Source organism: Schistocerca piceifrons, chromosome 2 (genome assembly GCF_021461385.2).
Source record: "Schistocerca piceifrons isolate TAMUIC-IGC-003096 chromosome 2, iqSchPice1.1, whole genome shotgun sequence".
Taxonomy (NCBI): domain Eukaryota; kingdom Metazoa; phylum Arthropoda; class Insecta; order Orthoptera; family Acrididae; genus Schistocerca; species Schistocerca piceifrons.
The window spans coordinates 902,281,131-902,299,847 of NC_060139.1; the positions used below are offsets into that span (position 1 = coordinate 902,281,131).

Genomic DNA, 18,717 nt, shown 5'->3' on the forward strand with positions numbered 1-18,717 from the left:
TTTGGTATTTCCAGAACATGTCTCACGGTAGCCGTCTCAAGAGCCCCATCTGCAGCAGCTTCCAGTCGCTTGACAGAAGTCAGGGAGATTTTCAGCTACTGATGAGCACCAAGTAACTCATCTAGTGTCCGAGAACAGCATTTACAGTGGGGCTTTATATGGGCAGACATCTTCATCTTAACACTTGATGTTTTATTTCCCACTATTATCTTTTTTTAATTGCTCTTCCTATTCTTTGTTTTATCTCGTCTCTGTTAGGTGCTACAGACAAACTCTACAGTCCCATTTTACTGTTATCGACTACTGTCGTCACTGTAGCTTTGAAAACAAGTGTCCTAGTACCCATACCGTCTATGTAAGGCGAGACATGGACTGCCACAGAGAACCACCACATCATCGGCTTCAAAACACCATACTTTCTTATAAACAGACAGGTTCCCACGAAAAGTCAGTCACACCATGCCGCCGCTCAAGAAAAGTCAACAGCAGATTACCATCTCAGCGTTTTCCAGCAGGGGTGGACCCGGAAGTGTCAAGCTACGGCTCTTATTTGCAACGATTCCGTTGTAATTGAGTTGATACAGAAATTCACTTTATCTTCCATAGTCGATATTTTTCCCATTTGTTTCCTAGTTGTATCCAGAGCTTATGTTAGTCGTTATTGTATTTTGGGTAACTTCCAAGAATGATTGCCTATCGAAGTCGCGGGGACCAAATGATACATATCGAACGTGCGATTGTAAATCGATCATGCAACTCTGGTGGCGGGCGTTATGAGTATGTTTACGGTGGTCACTACAACACTGACAAAAGAAGAGCGTTAAAAAAGTACTTGTAATTACAAAGGAGACGGTGTTGTCATGTGGAAGTCCATGTGATGTGTATGCTAGACGAACAATTCCCTTTTTGCCATATCCTGGGTAAACTCTGTCAATATCACGTAAAAATATGGATAGAGTGTCACATACGTTAACTTTTCGCTGCAAACGTAAGATGTGAAAATAGAGGTACTGAAACAAGTATAGTTCGTCTCTTTGTCCTGGACGCCCTTCTCTTTTAATGGAAGGCTTCACAGATTTCCATAGCGTCTCGATGTTCTGGGTGTGCACACTGGGGTCATCCGAAGACACGAACTGTACAGAGTGGTTGACGAACTCGTGGTCGAATCCTTCTGCTTTGAGTCTCTTGCAGGACTGAAATCCGTCTGTATTGACTTCACTACCAGGCAGTATGAAGTGCTTAATCAGACGCACTAAAGTGACCTTGTCTCTGGACAATACTGTGACAACGTATCACTTCCGGGACTCTCGTTCTATTCAACCGCATACCCAAATTTGATCGATTTCACTCTTTGAAGGTCATCCTCTCTGGTTCTTCCTTCTTGCTATGTGAGATTCGTCCACTTCAACAACTTTACTCGGTCCACCAATAGGGTTCACTGTCGTTCATCACTACCACATGACACACTTCTCTGTAAAACCCGAAATAGTCGCAGGCGGTAGTAGCAGACAAGTTAGTTTCCGATGCTGTTGCTTGCAAGGTTTAGTCTCGAAACCAGCGAGATAGAAGAATTACGCTGGTCTGGATGGATAATTTGGAAGAGTTGAACCATGTAGTCTTCCTGATGCTCGATCGTTTCCCGCACAGTCCGCAATGAAACTGTAACGGTATTTCAGCACTGAAACTCTTCTTACAAAGTTTTACACACTTTTCACCACCACAGACTACACAGTCCCTCCTTTCCTTGTCCGATAGTACTCCATAATTGCGACAAAAAGTGAAACAATTTTCTACGCTAGATAAGCATGGAGTTAGATTTTTCCATGTGAGAGAATCCGCCTAAGAAACGTGAAGAACACCAGACATCCCACTCACAACCGATATAAATCGTCTGGGTTTCTCTAGCGACTCACAAATAATTCGTGGAGATATGTAATTTAGAGCAACTAGAGGAACGAGGGAAAACAGATAAAATTGACAATCACAAATAATTGATCATAACGTCCCCCACCAGATTCGCATGATCGATTTACAATCGCACGTTCGACATGTATCGTTTGGACCCCGCGACTTCGGAGGCAATCATTCTTGGAAATTAACGTATTTTGACTGACTGTGGAGTGGAAATTTGCTTTTAGTTATTGTTTTTCTTGTCTTCGCATTTCGTACGACATTATTATCTGAGACAGGCCCCGCATGGTGTTGAAATTTCAGTAAAATACACTACTGGCCATTAAAATTGCAAACACCAAGAAGAAATGCAGATGATAAACGGGTATTCATTGGACAAATATATTATACTAGAACTGACATGTGATTACATTTTCACCCAATTTGGGTGCATAGGTTCTGAGAAATCAGTATCCAAAACAACCACCTCTGGCCGTAATAACGGCCTTGATACGCCTGGGCATTGAGTCAAACAAAGCTTGGATGGGGTGTACAGGTACAGCTGCCCATGCAGCTTCAACACGATACCACAGTTCATCAAGAGTAGTGAATGGCGTATTGTGACGAGCCAGATGCTCGGCCACCATTGACCAGACGTTTTCGATTGGTCAGAGATCTGGAGAATGTGCTGGCCAGGGCAGTAGTCGAACATTTTCTGTATCCAGAAAGGCCCATACAGGACCCGCAACATGCGGTCGTGCGTTATCCTGCTGAAATATTGTGTTTCGCAGGGATTGAATGAAGGGTACAGCCACGGGTCGTAACACATCTGAAATGTAGTGTCCACTGTTCAAAGTGCCGTCAATGTGAACAAGAGGTGACCGAGACGTGTAACCAATGACACACCATACCATCACGCCGGGTGATACGCCAGTATGGCGATGACGAATACACGCTTCCAATGTGCTTTCACGGCGATGTCGCCAAACACGGATGCGACCATCATGATGCTGTAAACAGAACCTGGATTCATCCGAAAAAATGACGTTTTGCCATTCGCGTACACAGGTTCGTTGTTTGAGTACACCATCGCAGGCGCTCCTGTCTGTGATGCAGCGTCAAGAGTAACCGCAGCCACGGTTTCCGAGCTGATAGTCTATGCTGCTGCAAACGTCGTCGAACTGTTCGTTCAGATGGTTGTTGTCTTGCAAACGTCCCCATCTGTTGACTCAGGGATCGAGACGTGGCTCCACGATCCGTTGCAGCCATGCGGATAAGATGCCTGTCATCTCGATTAGTAGTGATCCGAGGCCGTTGGGATCCAGCACGGCGTTCCGTATTACCCTCCTGAAGCCACCGATTGCATATTCTGCTAACAGTCATCGGATCTCGACCAATGCGAGCAGCAATGTCGCGATACGATAAACCGCAGTCGCGATAGGCTACAATCCGGCCTTTATCAAAGTCGGAAACGTGATGGTATGCATTTCTCCTCCTTACACGAGGCATCACAACAACGTTTCACCAGGAAACACCGGTAAACTGCTGTTTGTGTATGAGAAATCGGTTGGAATCTTTCCTCATGTCAGCACGTTGTAGGTGTCGCCACCGGCGCCAACCTTGTGTGAATGCTCTGAAAAGCTAATCATTTGCATATCACAGCATCTTCTTCCTGTCGGTTAAATTTCGCGTCTGTAGCACCTCATCTTCGTGGTGTAGCAATTTTAATGGCCAGTAGTGTATATTAAATGTTGTGGTCCACTGACAAAGCGCGTTTGTTAGCTTTGTGGGGCTACAGAAGGCGGCGACTGACCTGTGGCCCTTGCGATGATGCCGATGAAGGCGGGCGGTATGGCGAGCAGCATGCAGCCCACCACCGAGCCCAGAGACAGCGCCTGCGCCGCGCACGTCGTCTTCACCGACAGCACGCGCTGGAAATAGCCCTGCAACACAGACCAGCACCTGGTCTCGACACCACACAATTCGGATCCGAGGATACGTGAAACAATGGCGTCCTTTTTCAGGTATACTTGTGTGAATGAAATCTTGAACATGGCAGCACGGCAGAATGGCGTGAATACCTACCCATGTACTGTCTGTGTCTGTCGAACTATACCCAATCGCTAAGTCTTAATTGGTACAAGGCACCAGTAATCAGAAGCAAGAGCGTAATTCGTAAGGGGCAATCGGGGCAATGCCTGGACTCCCTGTGAACGAGCAGCATCCTGACACCCAAAACAAAGATTTGAAAGAAAACGAAGAAAAAGTAAAGCTATTTTTTCCAGCATTGTCTTCGTAGCACCCATGTATACCTGCTCACAAGTGCTCTACATACAGTATCTAATCAAAAGCATCCGTACGTCCCTACATAATGCGGAAGTGACCACTAGATATCAAGGGAGACAGACCCGCCAGGTTAAAAGAAGGTACAGAGTGGAAACGGAATGGGACAATCAGGAAGGTAAGTGACCTCGAATGTGGGTAAGTTACTGGATGTCACCTGAGTAACAAATCCATCACGGACATTTCAACTCTTCTATATCTGCCCATGTCGTCTGGTGATCATGTGATGACCAAATGGAAATTCTGTCTAAGTCGTCTTGTATCTTCTTACAGTCACTCAACTTCGACACTTTACCCTACTCCACGGCATTATCAGCAAACAACCTCAGACTGCTGCCCAACCAGTCCGCCGAACCTTTTATGTATGCAGAGAACAACACCGGTCCTATCACATTTCCCTGGGGCACTCCTGACGACATCCTTTGTCTCTGATGAAGGGTATACTCAGAATTGCCCCAGAGAAGTGTGACAGGACCGCTGTTGTACTCTACACACTTAAATGATTTGGCGGACAGGGTGGGCAGCAGACTGTGGTTGACTGCTGATGATGCCGTGGTTTACGGAAAGGGGTCGAAATGGCTCTGAGCACTATGGGATTTAACATCTGAGGTCATCAGTCCCCTAGAACTTAGAACTACTTAAACCTAACTAACCTAAGGACATCACACACATCCATATCCGAGGCAGAATTCGAACCTGCGGTGCCAGACTGAAGCGCCTACAACCGCTCTGCCACAGCGGCCGGCTAAGGGGTCGAAGTTGAGTGACTGTAAGAAGATACAAGACGACTTAGACAGACTTTATAGCTGGTGTGAAGAATGGTAGCTAGCCCTAAATGTGGATAAATGTATGTTTATGTGGATGAGTAACAAGGCGAAACCTGTGATGTTCGGATACAATATTACTAGTGCCCTGCTTGACACATTCAAGTCGTTTAAACAGCTGGGAGTAACGGTGCAAAGTGATATGAGGTAGAACGAGCATATGAGAACTGTCATAGGGAGGGCGAATGGTCGACTTCGGTTTGATGGGAGAATTTTAGAAAAGAGTGGTTCACCTCTAAAGAAGACCGTATAAAGGACGCTGGTGCGACCCATTCTTGAGTACTGCTCCAGTGCTGGATCCGTGCCAGGTCGGATTGAAGGTGATGACTGGGTGTTGTGTGATGTCCTTAGGTTAGTTAGGTTTAAATAGTTCTAAGTTCTAGGGAACTGATGACCTCAGAAGTTAAGTCCCATAGTGCTCATAGCTATTTTGAACCGGATTGAAGGAAGACTTCGAAATAATTTAGAAGTTTGCTACTACATTTGTTACAGGTAGGTTCGAACAACACGTAAGTGTTACGGAGATGCTTCGGGAGCACAAATGGGAATCCCTGGAGAGAAGACGACGGTCTTTTCGAGAAATACTACTGAGAAAATTTAGAGAACCGGCATTCGAAGCTGACTGGCGAACGATTCTGCTGCCGCCAACATACATTGCGCGTAAGGACCACGGAGGTAAGTTACGAGAAATTAGGGCTCATACGGAGGCGTATACATAGTCGTTTTTTCTCTCCCTCTATTTGCGAGTGGAACTGGAAAGCAAATGACAAGTCGCGGTACGGGGTACCCTCCGCTACGCACCGTACAGTGGCTTGCGGAGTATCTGTGCAGATGCAGACTTAGAAGTAGATGTGATTGTGAAATGGAAACACAAAGGAACAACCATGGCCAAACCAAGACCAGGCAGACTATATGTAGTGACTGGTAGGGACCATAGATCATTACGGAAGATGTATGTAAAAAATCTCATGAAATCAGCGAAGAAATCACTCGAGAGTTGCAGAGTGCTATCAGCAGTCCAGTTTGCACAATGACCGTGCGAAGTGAGTTAAAAATAGTGGATTATAACGGTCGAGAATCTCGTCACAAGCTGCAGATTTCTGTACTCACGACACTTGAGGTGTTGTAAAGAGCAACGCCTTTGGACAGAAGATGACAAACGAGTGACTGGGACTCATGACTGATGCTATATCCTTCGGCAATCTGGATTTGGCAAACTACTCTAGAGAAACGGTAAATGTGGAAGAATATGAGCACAATTGACATCACTGTTCACTGCGTACAGTAGAGAAACAGCTCGGAGACGAGATTGAATCAGTATGATAATGCACCCTGTCATGAGGCAGTAACTGTGACACTATGGTTTGTGGACAGTAAGATTTTAGGAATGGGCTGGCCTCACCTGAAACAAATGAAACACCTCTGGGATGAGTTGGAACGTCGACTTCGCGCCAGACCTCAGCATCTACTGGCTACTCTGTCTTCGGTTCTTGAGGGAGAGTAGGCTGTCTTTCCTCCATAGACATTCAGACGCATCAGTCAAATCGCCCCTGTGCGAGTTAAAGCCGCAATAAGCCGAACGGTGGACACATCCCCTGCTTCTGACCACTGACAGGTGCCCGGAAAATTTTCACCGATACTGTACCTACACTTCTTACGACTGTCGAACATTCTCAATTGTGTTCCGATACCTTACATGTAAAAATGAAACATAAAAACTGCAAACAGATCAGTGCAAAAAGAGAAGAGTATAAGGTCAACTGCCGAGTGACAGGCCTTGTAATGGCAAAACCACAACATTCTAACACGTCTCAGCTTCTGGCAGCCACAAGCACATACTGCAGTTAATTGTAGAGACAAGGGGCTGAGGTTACTACACAAGCAAATAATTTTGAATGGAAAGACGAAAATGTGAAGCTCACTTATACATGGTTTTTGTTTATGAAGAGGAAGTGCTCTAATGTCGAGAACATCTACAACTTGTTTGGCCGCAGCGCGCTACGGGGACAGGATTCAAACACTTGTTCTGTGAGTATTTTCAAGGCAGCACTAAAGCCACTAAAACTAAAACGTTGGGCTGCATCGTACGATGCTATCTACGTACTTACACTACAAGTCATTAAAATTGCTACACCACGAAGATGACGTGCTACAGACAGGAAGAAGATGCTATGATATGCAAATGATTAGCTTTTCAGAGCATTCACACAAGGTTAGCGCCGGTGTCGACACCTACAGCGTGCTGACATGAGGAAAGTTTCCAACCGATTTCTCATACACAAACAGCAGTTGACCGGCGTTGCCTGGTGAAACGTTGTTGTGATGCCTCGTGTAAGGAGCAAAAATAACGAATACTGCTCTTATTTATATTGTGATGTATTTTATTCTACACAAGGAGTATCATAATTAGTGTTCCGCGTGGTCTGGGGCGTCTTGTCACGGTTCGCGCGGCTTGCCCAGTTGGAGGCTCGAGTCCTCCCTCGGGCATGGGTGTGTGTGTTGCCCTTAGCGTAAGTTAGTTTAAGTTAGACTAAGTAGTGTTTGAGCCTAGGGACCAATGGCCTCAGAAGTTTGGTCCCATAGGAACTTACCACCACCACCATAATTAGTGGCGACAACACATACAGATGAAAGTGCACCATACTAGAAACAAAATGGCCATTGTAAACATGGGCTCTAAAGCACATATGGTAAAAGCAATGAGTACTTCATCATCTTCCATATCGTGAAACAAATCTCTTGTATTGCAAGCTCTCCGTTTTCCATATTTTGAGAGGCGGTAATATAGGTTAAAACAAGGAGGAAACTTCTAGTAAATATGTATTCTAAAGAGTGTTGTTTAAGAGCTATGAGCACTACTTCATCTTCGCTAACGTGAAGCACTCCTCTTTTCTGAACAGGTTTCCACAGCTCTTACGCATTTTAGAAAACATATCCACTAGATAATATTTTTCTTATTTTGGTTCATACTATTTCCTTCCAAAATATGGGAAGCAAAGAGCTTGCAGTACAGGAGGTTTATTTCACAGTATCGAAGAAGTGCTCATAGCTACTAAAGTATCATTTTAATGCCCATGTTTATCGGACCTTTTTGTTTCTGGTATCATTTACTTTCAACTATTATGTGTTTACGGCATTAATTATTATACACCACTGGCCATTAAAATTGCTACACCTCGAAGATGACGTGCGACATGCGCGAAATTTAACCGACACGAATAAGATGCTGTGATATGCAAATGATTTGCTTTTCAGAGCATTCACACAAGGTTGGCGCCGGTGGCAACACCTACAACGTGCTGACATGAGGAAAGTTTCCAACCGATTTCTCATATACAAACAGCAGTTGGCTGGCGTTGCCTGGGGAAACGTTGTTGTGATGCCTCGTGTAAGGAGCAAAAATGCGTACCATCACGTTTTCGACGTTGGTAAGGGTCGGATTGTAACCTATCGCGATTGCGGTTTATCGTATCGTGACATTGCTGCTCGCGTTGGTCGAGATCCAATGGCTGTTAGCAGAATATGGAATCGGTGGGTTCAGGAGGGTAATACGGAACGCCGTGCTGGATCCCAACGGTTTCGTATCACTAGCAGTCGAGATGACAGGCATCTTATCCGCATTGCTCTAACGGATCGTGCAGCCACGTCTCGATCCATGAGTCTACAGATGGGGACGTTTGCAAGACAACAACCATCTACACGAACAGTTCGACGACGTTTGCAGCAGCATTACTATCAGCTCCGAGACCATGGCTGCGGTTACCCTTGACGCTGCATCACAGACAGGAGCACCTGCTATGGTGTACTCAACTCCGAGCGTGGGTGCACGAATGGCAAAACGTCATTTTTTCGGATGAATCCAGGTTCCGTTTACAGCATCATGATGGTCGCATCCGTGTTTAGGGACATCGCGGTGAACGCACATTGGAAGCGTGTATTCGTCATCGCCATACTGGCATATCAGCCGGCGTGATGGTGTGGGGTGCCATTGGTTACACGTCTCGGTCACCTCTTGTTCGCATTGACGGCACTTTGAACAGTGGACGTTACATTTCAGATGTGTTACGACCCGTGGCTCTACCTGTCATTCGATCCCTGCGAAACTGCACATTTCAGCAGGATAACGCACGACCGCGTGTTGCAGGTCCTGTACGGGCCTTTCTGGATACAGAAAATGTTCGACTGCTGCCCTGGCTAGCACATTTTCCAGATCTCTCACCAATTGAAAACGTCTGGTCAATGGTGGCCGAGCAACTGGCTCGTCACAATACGCCAGTCACTACTCATGATGAACTGTGGTATCGTGTTGAAGCTGCATGGCCAGCTATACCTGTACACGCCATCCAAGCTCTGTTTGATTCAATTCCCAGGCGTATCAAGGCCGTTATTACGGCCAGAGGTGGTTGTTGTGGGTACTGATTTTTCAGGATCTATGTACTCAAATTGGGTGAAAATGTAATCACATGTCAGTTCCAGTATAATATATTTGTCCAATGAACACCCGTTTATCATCTGTATTTTTTCTTGGTGTAGCAATTTTAATGGCCAGTAGTGTAAATAAAGATTCGTTGACGTTCTTAAGACTCCGATAGCCGTAATCTTTACGAAGAAGAAATGTGATGAATGAGGTGTAGCAATAGTTGCTAAAAGAAAACTGAATCCTAGAACTTTGTTACCATTTTAGGAGTTCGGTGGAAAGTGCTAGAAACAGTCCATAGAGCATCAAAAGCCTTTGAGTCTAAAAGTGAGGACGTAGCAATAACATACAGCGCAAATAGGTAACCTGAAAGGATCGTTTAACAAACTAACTGACTAAGTTCTAGACATCTGTGAGTTATAGAGCATTAGAGTGAAACATCCCCTTAGAAAAATTAAGAATGACAGTGCTGGTAAACGTCTACGTTATTTGATTTTCAAACAGCTGAGCAAAACTGAACGTAGTCCGACATTTCTCTCTTTACTTATTCTGATCAACACTAAACTGACACACAATATTTTCAGCGCAACGCAATATGATTTTCAATAATCCCTACAAAAGAATGGCCCTGACTAACACTAACCTATACCTTTCATGAATCACTTACCTCACAAAAATCATGTAAGTAGGCTGTTTAGGTTTTTATGTTGGAAACGGCACGTAGCACTCTGTATGAAAATCACTGACTGTGCTGTTTGCGATCTGTGGTTGGTTGGCATTGTTGGAATATACTCTACTGTAGTGTTGGGCATTTGGATGTGAACAGCGCACAGCGTTGTGCAGTTGGAGGTGAACCGCCCGCAGTGGTGGATGTGGGGAGAGAGATGGGAGAGCTTTGAGAGCGGACGATCTGGACGTGTGTCCGTCAGAAAAAGGAAACTTGTAAGACTGGATGTCATGAACTGATATATATATATATATATATATATATATATATATATATATATATATATATATATATATATATACATAATGACTTTTGAACACTATTAAGGTAAATACACTGTTTGTTCTCCATCAAAATCTTTCATTTGCTAACTATGCCTATCGGTAGTTAGTGAGTTCAGCTTCGTTTGTGATGTAGACGATTCATGAAAGGTATAGCTTATTGTTAGCCAGGGCGATTCTTTTGTAGGGATTATTGAAAGTCAGATAGAGTTGCGCTAAAAATATTGTGTGTCAGTTTAGTGTTGATCAGAATAAGTAAAGAGAGAAATGTCTGAGTACGTTCAGTTTTGCTCAGCTGTTTGAAAATCAAATAACGTAAGAGGTTTACCAGCATAGTCATTCCTAATTATTCTAAGGGGATGTTTCAAGAGTACTTTCCCTAAGAAATGAATAGAAACAGTGAAGAAGAAATGGGGGTGAGAGCGGGAGGGAGGACCGGGTATGAGAGATGATGTGTGGGTGACAGATTGGAAAGTTGAGAAAGAGGGAAGCGACAAGGGGGATGGGGAGGACGACTCAATTTTATTTGCTCGGAGGCCCCCATAAATGCAGTTACGAAACTGGTCAGAAGCCCTTCGGCCGGTGCTGCTTTATAAACAGCCACTACCAATGCGACGCATCTAACAGTAAAAATAGTGTGTGTAGCAGTGTAGTAGCCATTACAGGAGATAGTGAGTGTCTTGTTAAGCATAAGGTGTTGCTCCTGAAAGGTTGATTCTGCTAACCGTTTATGCGGGAGCTAAGACTCCTTAGAGAAGGTGAAGAGCGTACAGAATGTAGTGACAATCTCGGTATCTGCTGCTTTTCAACAGATAATGATAAATTCCTTTACCGACCTTCCTTCCTGCAAGTAAAGGGCAGACTGGCAGGTCGTGTCCAGAATGAGATTTTCTCTCTGCAGCGGAGTGTGCGCTGATAAGAAACTTCACTCCGCTGCACAGTGAAAATCTCAATCTGGAATCATTCCCCAGGCTGTGATTAAGCCATGCCTCCGCAATATCCTTTCTTTCAGGAGTGCTAGTTCTGCAAGGTTCGCAGGAGAGTTTCTGTAAAGTTTGTAAGGTAGGAGACGAGATACTGGCAGAAGTAAAGCTGTGAGGACGGCGCGTGGGTCGTGCCTGGGTAGCTCAGTTGGTAGAGCACTTGCCCGCGAAAGGCAAAGGTCACGAGTTCGAGCGTCGGTCTGGTACACAGTTTTAATCTGCCAGGAAGCTTCATGGCAGGTCGTGTGCCCAACTATGTAGTTGTAAAACTATGTTGTAAAACACTTTTTTGCTTGGGTTTATTAAAGGAAGTCGACTTCGATGTTTACTGTTTGAGTTTTGGTCACACTGAGGGTGGGGATGGGAACAAAGTTGATCCGTCAGTCACATGGAATTTCTCTTCCACAATAGGCAACAAAAAAAACTGTTTCTGTGCCCCGTAATTGTCTCACATTGCGACGCGTAAATTTCAAATTTGGCTGAAAAGTGTCTACAACCTCTCTCTATAATGGTGCAAAAGCGTGGCGCTCTGCGATGACACCCTCTGAGTCGGCGACGCATAAAACAGCGAGGTGTCGACACAAGCGAGAAAAAGGCCAAGGTTCAGAAGTTCATAAGAGGTGTAAGGTGCGTTAATGACGTCACATTCGCACCAAATTTGACCACAATTATGTCCAACGCCGTCGTAGACGCGCCACTCGTTGGCAATGTCACCACGCCCTCTCTTACCCACATTTTACCCCTTCTTTTGACGCGTCTGCGACGGAACCACCACACCCTGTGTTGCAATCATGCCGTTTTCTTATGGATGACTGAGGAAGTGTGTCGAAGGGGTTGCGTGTCCTCAGGCGTTGGGGCAGCCGCGGGACGTCACTCAGCTGAATGGGCGTCGAAGTTTCTGACAATCACATTCTTAAAGAGCTCAACAAAGGTGTGACGGTGGCACCAAGGATGTTGCCGAAATGAGAGGGATTTGGTGGGACTGTTTGCCGTTTTATTCACGCTCACGTCAATGTTGCATCCCTCCGTGATCACGCCAGAGGAGGGCGCGATGTGCGAAGGACGAAGAAGCATGAACACCCTTTGCTGCTACGGATCGCATTCAGATTTCGTCTAATGGTTTTGAACGGTCACTAGTGGTTCCATCCTGTATATCAGAGCAAAAGTTGCAGTCACGCTACGCTCCAAAGTGGTCATATCACGTTCAGTGGGGGGTTGCAGCCCCACGATGTCCTTACAGAACGGTTGAGTCGTTCGGGGATGTCAGCAATGTCGAACGTTGTCGAGAAAGTCTTCCTGTCGCTCATCGCACTGCGAACTGTCGTTTTCGACTGCGAAATGTGTGGGAATCAACGTCCCAAGGGTAGGGGTGCTCTCTTTGACACTCTTTGTAACATCTGCTGAGGGCTCTTCCTATCGATTGTGAGCGGCGGTGTGTGTGAAATCTTTTTCTCGGCCACTCATAAGAAAGCTGCGACATTTCTGTGCATGGTGTCGAGGTTCTGAAGTCCATCGCAGAGGTTTCGAAAGAAGGGATGAAATGTGCGTAAAACGAGGTGTGATGACCTTTCCATCATGTGACACATCCAAGATGTCGTTGAGCAAAGTTACAGTGAAATCTTGTGCCACTGTGACGTCCCTAACCCAAATTAAACCTCTTAAGTAGTCGTAAAACTGTGTTGTAATACACTTCTTTTGCTTGGGTTTATTAAAGGAAGTCGCCTTCGATGTTTACTGTTTGAGATTTGCACACACTGAGGGTGGGGATGGGAACAAAGTTGATCAGTCAGTCACATGGAATTTCTCTCCAACACTGCGGAAAAAAAGGTTTCCGTTAGTCGTTATCAAACGATAAAAGCAATAGTGCTTCTCTCAGTCGACTCCGGACTCAGACCAAGGTGATACGAACGAAGTACCTCAATTCGCCTTATTTGTTACGTGATATTTGTTCTTGTTGTTGCGTAAGTGTCGACACTTTGCTGTTTGAAGCGTCGGAGAATCTGAGGGTGACGTCACAGAACGCCGCGCTTTTGCATCATTACGGAGGAAGGTGGTAGCCTCCTTTGAGCCAAATTTCGAATTTATGCGATGCAATGCAGGTTCGGAAAAAGTGATTTTTGTCTTGCGCAGTGTAGCATTCTCCTATCTTCTTCTTCTCTTTCTTTTCCTTGTGACTCTGGTCCATATCTGCTCAGGGTCGGCTTGGTTACAAACGTGCATGGAATGGTTAATTTAAGGGGTGGTATGATGATGCCCTTCCTGTCGCCATCCTGTTATCTGCCGCGTCGGAACTTGTCTACGTGTGGTGTTATTCGTGTGAATCTGGTCGAAATTTTTTCAAATGTTTCAAATTGAGTAACTGAGTTGGTTACCAGTCAGCTGTTAAACAAGCCGGGTGTGCAAAACCGGCGCAAAAGCCGCATCCAGGCTGGCCGATACACCGACCCTAGTCGCTAACCTGCCGGGCGAATTCGATCCGGTCTGGCGCACCTCCCCGCCCGTAAGCGAAGCCTTCAACACCCAGCCGGGCGGCGTGACCGAGCGGTTCTAGGCGCTTCAGTCTGGAACCGCGCGAGCGCTACGGTCGCAGTTTCGAATCCTGCCTCTGGCATGGATGTGTGTGATGTCCTTAGGTTAGTTAGGTTTAAGTAGTTCCAAGTTCTAGGGGACTGATGACCTCACATGTTAAGTCCCATAGTGCTCAGAGCCATTTGAACCATCAACACCCAGGGCATGATAGTACGCTCCTATCTATGGAACATTTTATCATTTCTCATTTTCCATCAGTGACCACTGATTAGTACAAAATAAAAGAGACATGATTATTCTGTAGGTGTCCGCCCCCGGTAGCTGAGTGGTCAGCGCTACAGAATGTCAAGCCTAAGGGCCCGGATTCGATTTCCAGCTGGATCGAAGATTTTCTCCTCTCAGGGACTGGGTGTTGTGTTGTCCTAATCATCATCATTTCATCCCCATCGACGCGCAAGTCGCCGAAGTGGCATCTAGTTGAAAGACTTGCACCCGGCGAACGGTCTACCCGACGGGAGGCCCCAGTCACACGATATTTACATTTTTTTATTCTGTAGATGCTTCAAAAGAAGAACTCGGTTTGATATAACAAGTTTTAAGATAGCAAACGATAACAACAATAGCGCTTCTCTCAGTCGACTACGGACTCATACCAAGGTGATACGAACGAAGTACCTCAATTCGTCTTATTTGTTGCGTGATATTTATTGTTGTGGTTGCGCTTTTTAGTCGGAAGGCTGGTTTGATGTAGCTGGCCATGCTGTCTATGGCGCAAGTGTTAACTATTGTCACTTCCATTGTAACCAGACTTTGGTCTCATTCTATAATGTTCATACCTAGACCCCTCAGTTACTGATGACTCCCTGATGCCTGCGCAAGTACCTTGTCAACTGATCCTTACTTTTACTCAAGTTGTGGCGTAAACCTTTTTTCTGCAACAGTAGATTCAGACATTCTTCACTAGTAATGCAGTTAGCATTCTTTTATAGAACCTCATATCACAGGCTTATAACACCAATCGATATGACTTTCAGGCGTAGGCCGCGGTTTGTATGCCCAATGTACAGTATCTCTAACTGTTTTAGTTAGCCAAGCTTCAGGTTTCCTTTTTACTCATTCGGTCTTTAGTGAATTATGTAAGTCATATAGTCGAGTAAATTTGTTAGTAAATTCATGAAGTTTTTCGTTTGTGCGCGAGATGGGAATAGAAGACGTCTACCAAACTATTTTTGGCGCCTCAGTTGCAAGTTCACATAAATTAATGCGTTTGAAGTCTCGGTATGTAACCAGTTGTGGATTCTTTCTCGGACATTCTACTGAGTAAGTCACTCAAGTTTGTCGCCGAGTTTTAACAGCTCAAAATTCTAGCTTGAGTTCCTTTCCCTTTCCGCTTCTGATAGACAATCATGCCTCTGTTTGCAGACGTCTTAAAATCGTTCGCAGGGCACAGTCAGTCGTAAATTTTCTGCTGTACAGCTAAGGATAGCACAGCAACTCTACAACTCTACGTGTACTAATGTGCCCTTCATTGGTTTACTATGCAACATGCATTACTTATTGAGAACATTGTTAAATTCTGTATTATCACAAAATCCAATAGGCAGTGCTTTTGATGATGAATACATACGCTCAGTTATGTGGCACTTGTAAAATATAGCGTCAATCCATTGGACGTGTACAAATATTCAATCACGGCTACAGATGTAATGAAAAAGACTGTGTCAGTGAAATTCTCTCAATTTGCAATTTGGTATATGTGCCCCATCTGGAATGTAGTTCGGTGTATTTGAATTAGACTGAAGATTAACAACTGTAATTCAGGAGCACACCCTCCACATTCCCACCACTCGCTACAATGCAAGTGCTGTGCCGACATAAAAGTGGCCTCATCAAGAGATGAGTGAACACCTTGAGCTGTGTAGACTCTGTATAAATAGTTAGGTCCTAAACCCATAGTTTATATAATGACGAAGTTCGGATTTAGGTGAATGGTAAAAGACAAACCAGCTACTCCCCCGCAACGCCGTTTTCGCCCGTTAGGGCCCTCATTCAGGTTTTCAGATGCTATGATAAAACAGTATATATGCTTAAAAGTTTTTGAAAATGTCACAGAATGCATGCGATTTTGAATTATCGCCTTATAAACGTTCGTGGCATTGCTGAGATTAGCCTGATCCCTGGATATATATGATTATATCTGCGTTGGCCCCTGTCCGCAACGACCGGCATTCAACGAGAGGAAGTTAATTGAACCTACGACAAATACTGTAGTATTCATGTGTTACGACCGGGTCACTAGCTGTGTGAATACTACAGCAACATGACATTATGTTTATTTGAGTTTATTAAATAAACATTGCTAATGCTCTCATCACAGTACTGCTGGTAACAACACACACAAACATCTCACATATGTACCGGAAATATAAATCTGGTTTAAGTTGTGCGGGTAGAAATGAATCCAACGCCACTGCAATTAACAAGAGGACACACCACTCCACCTACTCGTCTAATCTACAGTCGATCAGATCTCCACCTGAGGTGAGTGTCACAATGTCTCCCATAGAACTGAGTGCCATGAAGTCTGCGAAAGAAGTGAGTCGTAGAACTTCTGCCCTGTAAGTGAGAGAGAACCAAAAGCAGACACCACCTTCCCTTAAGTAAGCGCTTCCTGAAAAGCGACAGTGTATCAGAGGGCGACCATTCTCCCCACACTACCCACTTTTGCTATTAATTTTTTCGATTTTCCAATACTAAATTCCCGTTTTCTTGTGTCAATCTGTTTCGATCCTAAGTTTCTTTTTTTAATTGTAAATGCTGGTGTAACTCTGTGTGCCGGCCTGTGTGGCCGTGCGGTTCTAGGCGCTTCAGTCTGGAACCGCGTGACCGCTACGGTCGCAGGTTCGAATCCTGCCTGGGGCATGGATGTGTGGGATGTCCTTAGGTTAGTTAGGTTTAAGTAGTTCTAAGTTCTAGGGGGCTAATAACCTCAGAAGTTAAGTCGCATAGTGCTCAGAGCCATTTGAACCATTTTTTGTAACTCCGTTTATTCTCTGTTTTTTTGATTTGCTGAGACAACATTTGGCACGCATTCTTTGCTAGCCATCCCAATGCACAGAATAAAAGTGCCTAGCACCTTAATTTGTAATAGTCGCACACGAGTCTAGCGTTACAGCACGCGAATAGCGCTGAGATTGGACCCGTGTGTTACCTGCTGGGAGAGTCCTGCCGAAGCCCATCGCTAGCATGAGGCCCGTCCAATCTCCAATGTCCTGCTGATAATTTATTAGACTCACGAGCATAATTTCCCAATGTCTGATCTCGTAACATGACGATGGTGTGAACTGAAGAACGCCAGTGATTCCATTCCAATAGAAATACAAGAAGAATCTCTGGTAAAAACTCAGAAATGACGCCCGCTGTGTCTGTGTTTGGTTGCATCGCTTGGTTACCTAATACGCATGTCTGAAGCACATTTCGTGAACAACGGTGAGGTTCGACGCGTGTCTTACCTGCCAGGAGAGTCCGCCGAAGATCATCATGAGCAAGAGGTCCGACCACTCGCCGATGTCCTCCTGTTTGAGAGTGCCCAGCCAATCAGCGGACGCTACGGCAGAATGGTCGACGGCGGGGTGCGAGTACGCAAACGGCGCCGACAGCACCTGGAAAATGCAGTCACAGTTTTTCTGAAATTGAGGAATTTAGTGGATAACTAGGCTAGGGCTACACACTACAGCAAAGAGAAGCCTAATGCACCCGAGTGGAGGTCATTACCATGTCATCTGAAATCAAGATGCACGTAGCGAAATTCACAATCCGATAATGTAGACTCGCAAGCATAAATTTCCCATTTCAAATCTCGTGACATCACGTCGGTGTCGTAGGAAAAACGCGGATCTTATGTTACATTTCATTACTGGTATAAAAAAGAAACAGCTGATGCTTCTTCATAATGCTGGCATACTGCTATTGGAAATAACATCGTTTCCTTTCAGCGGTATTGTTAGCGATGGCCGATGTGGGTTTTAGCTAGTTTTCCTCTCTCGTTCAAACAAATTCTGGGATAGTCTCCAGTCTCTGCCTCCAAAAAATATACAAACAGTTAAAATACGACACCACGGAGAACAATGTTTACACGATTCAGATGCAGATGGTGCCTTAGGTTAACTGACAAATGTGGCGACAAGAAGGGTATCTGGTCACAAAATTAAGAAGTAGAAATAGGTTTGATAAAAATCATGGAAAAAGCGCACCTCATTCGATGGGAAAGAACAACAGGAAAGAAACAGGTTTACGGAAATCAACTATACCGGTATACACTCTTAAGACAAAGAAACGACACACCACGAAAATATTATCCGCATGGGACAGAATTCGGTAGATGTGATGTACATGTTCAAAACTCCTCCCGACCAGGCCACAAAGGCCCAATGGTACCGACCGGCCGCCGTGTCATCCTCAGCCCATAGGCGTCACTGGATGCAGATATGGAGGGCATGTGGTCAACACACCGCTCTCCCGGCCGTGTGTCAGTTTCCGAGACCGGAGCCGCTGCTTCTCAATCAAGTAGCTCCTCAGTTTGCACCCCACATTCCAACAGCGCCCGGCAGACTGGACGGTCATCCATCCAAGTCCTATCCCAGTTCGACAGCGCCTAACTTTGATGATCTGGCCGTGGGCCATGTACATGTACAGGCTAATAAATTATTACAATTTCAGAAAA

General features: G+C 45.1%; 1 protein-coding gene across 1 annotated transcript in view; it reads right to left on the minus strand.

The window, feature by feature from the left end:
• LOC124775977 (high-affinity choline transporter 1-like) overlaps positions 1 to 18,717 on the minus strand; it is a 400,765-nt gene that overhangs the window by 60,195 nt on the left and 321,853 nt on the right. Inside the window, exons 6-7 of the mRNA XM_047250817.1 lie at positions 17,507 to 17,656; positions 3,704 to 3,833 (exon numbers count right to left, since the gene is read on the minus strand). Of these exons, the coding sequence (XP_047106773.1) occupies positions 3,704 to 3,833; positions 17,507 to 17,656 (280 nt within the window). The remainder of the gene's footprint in view (positions 1 to 3,703; positions 3,834 to 17,506; positions 17,657 to 18,717) is intronic.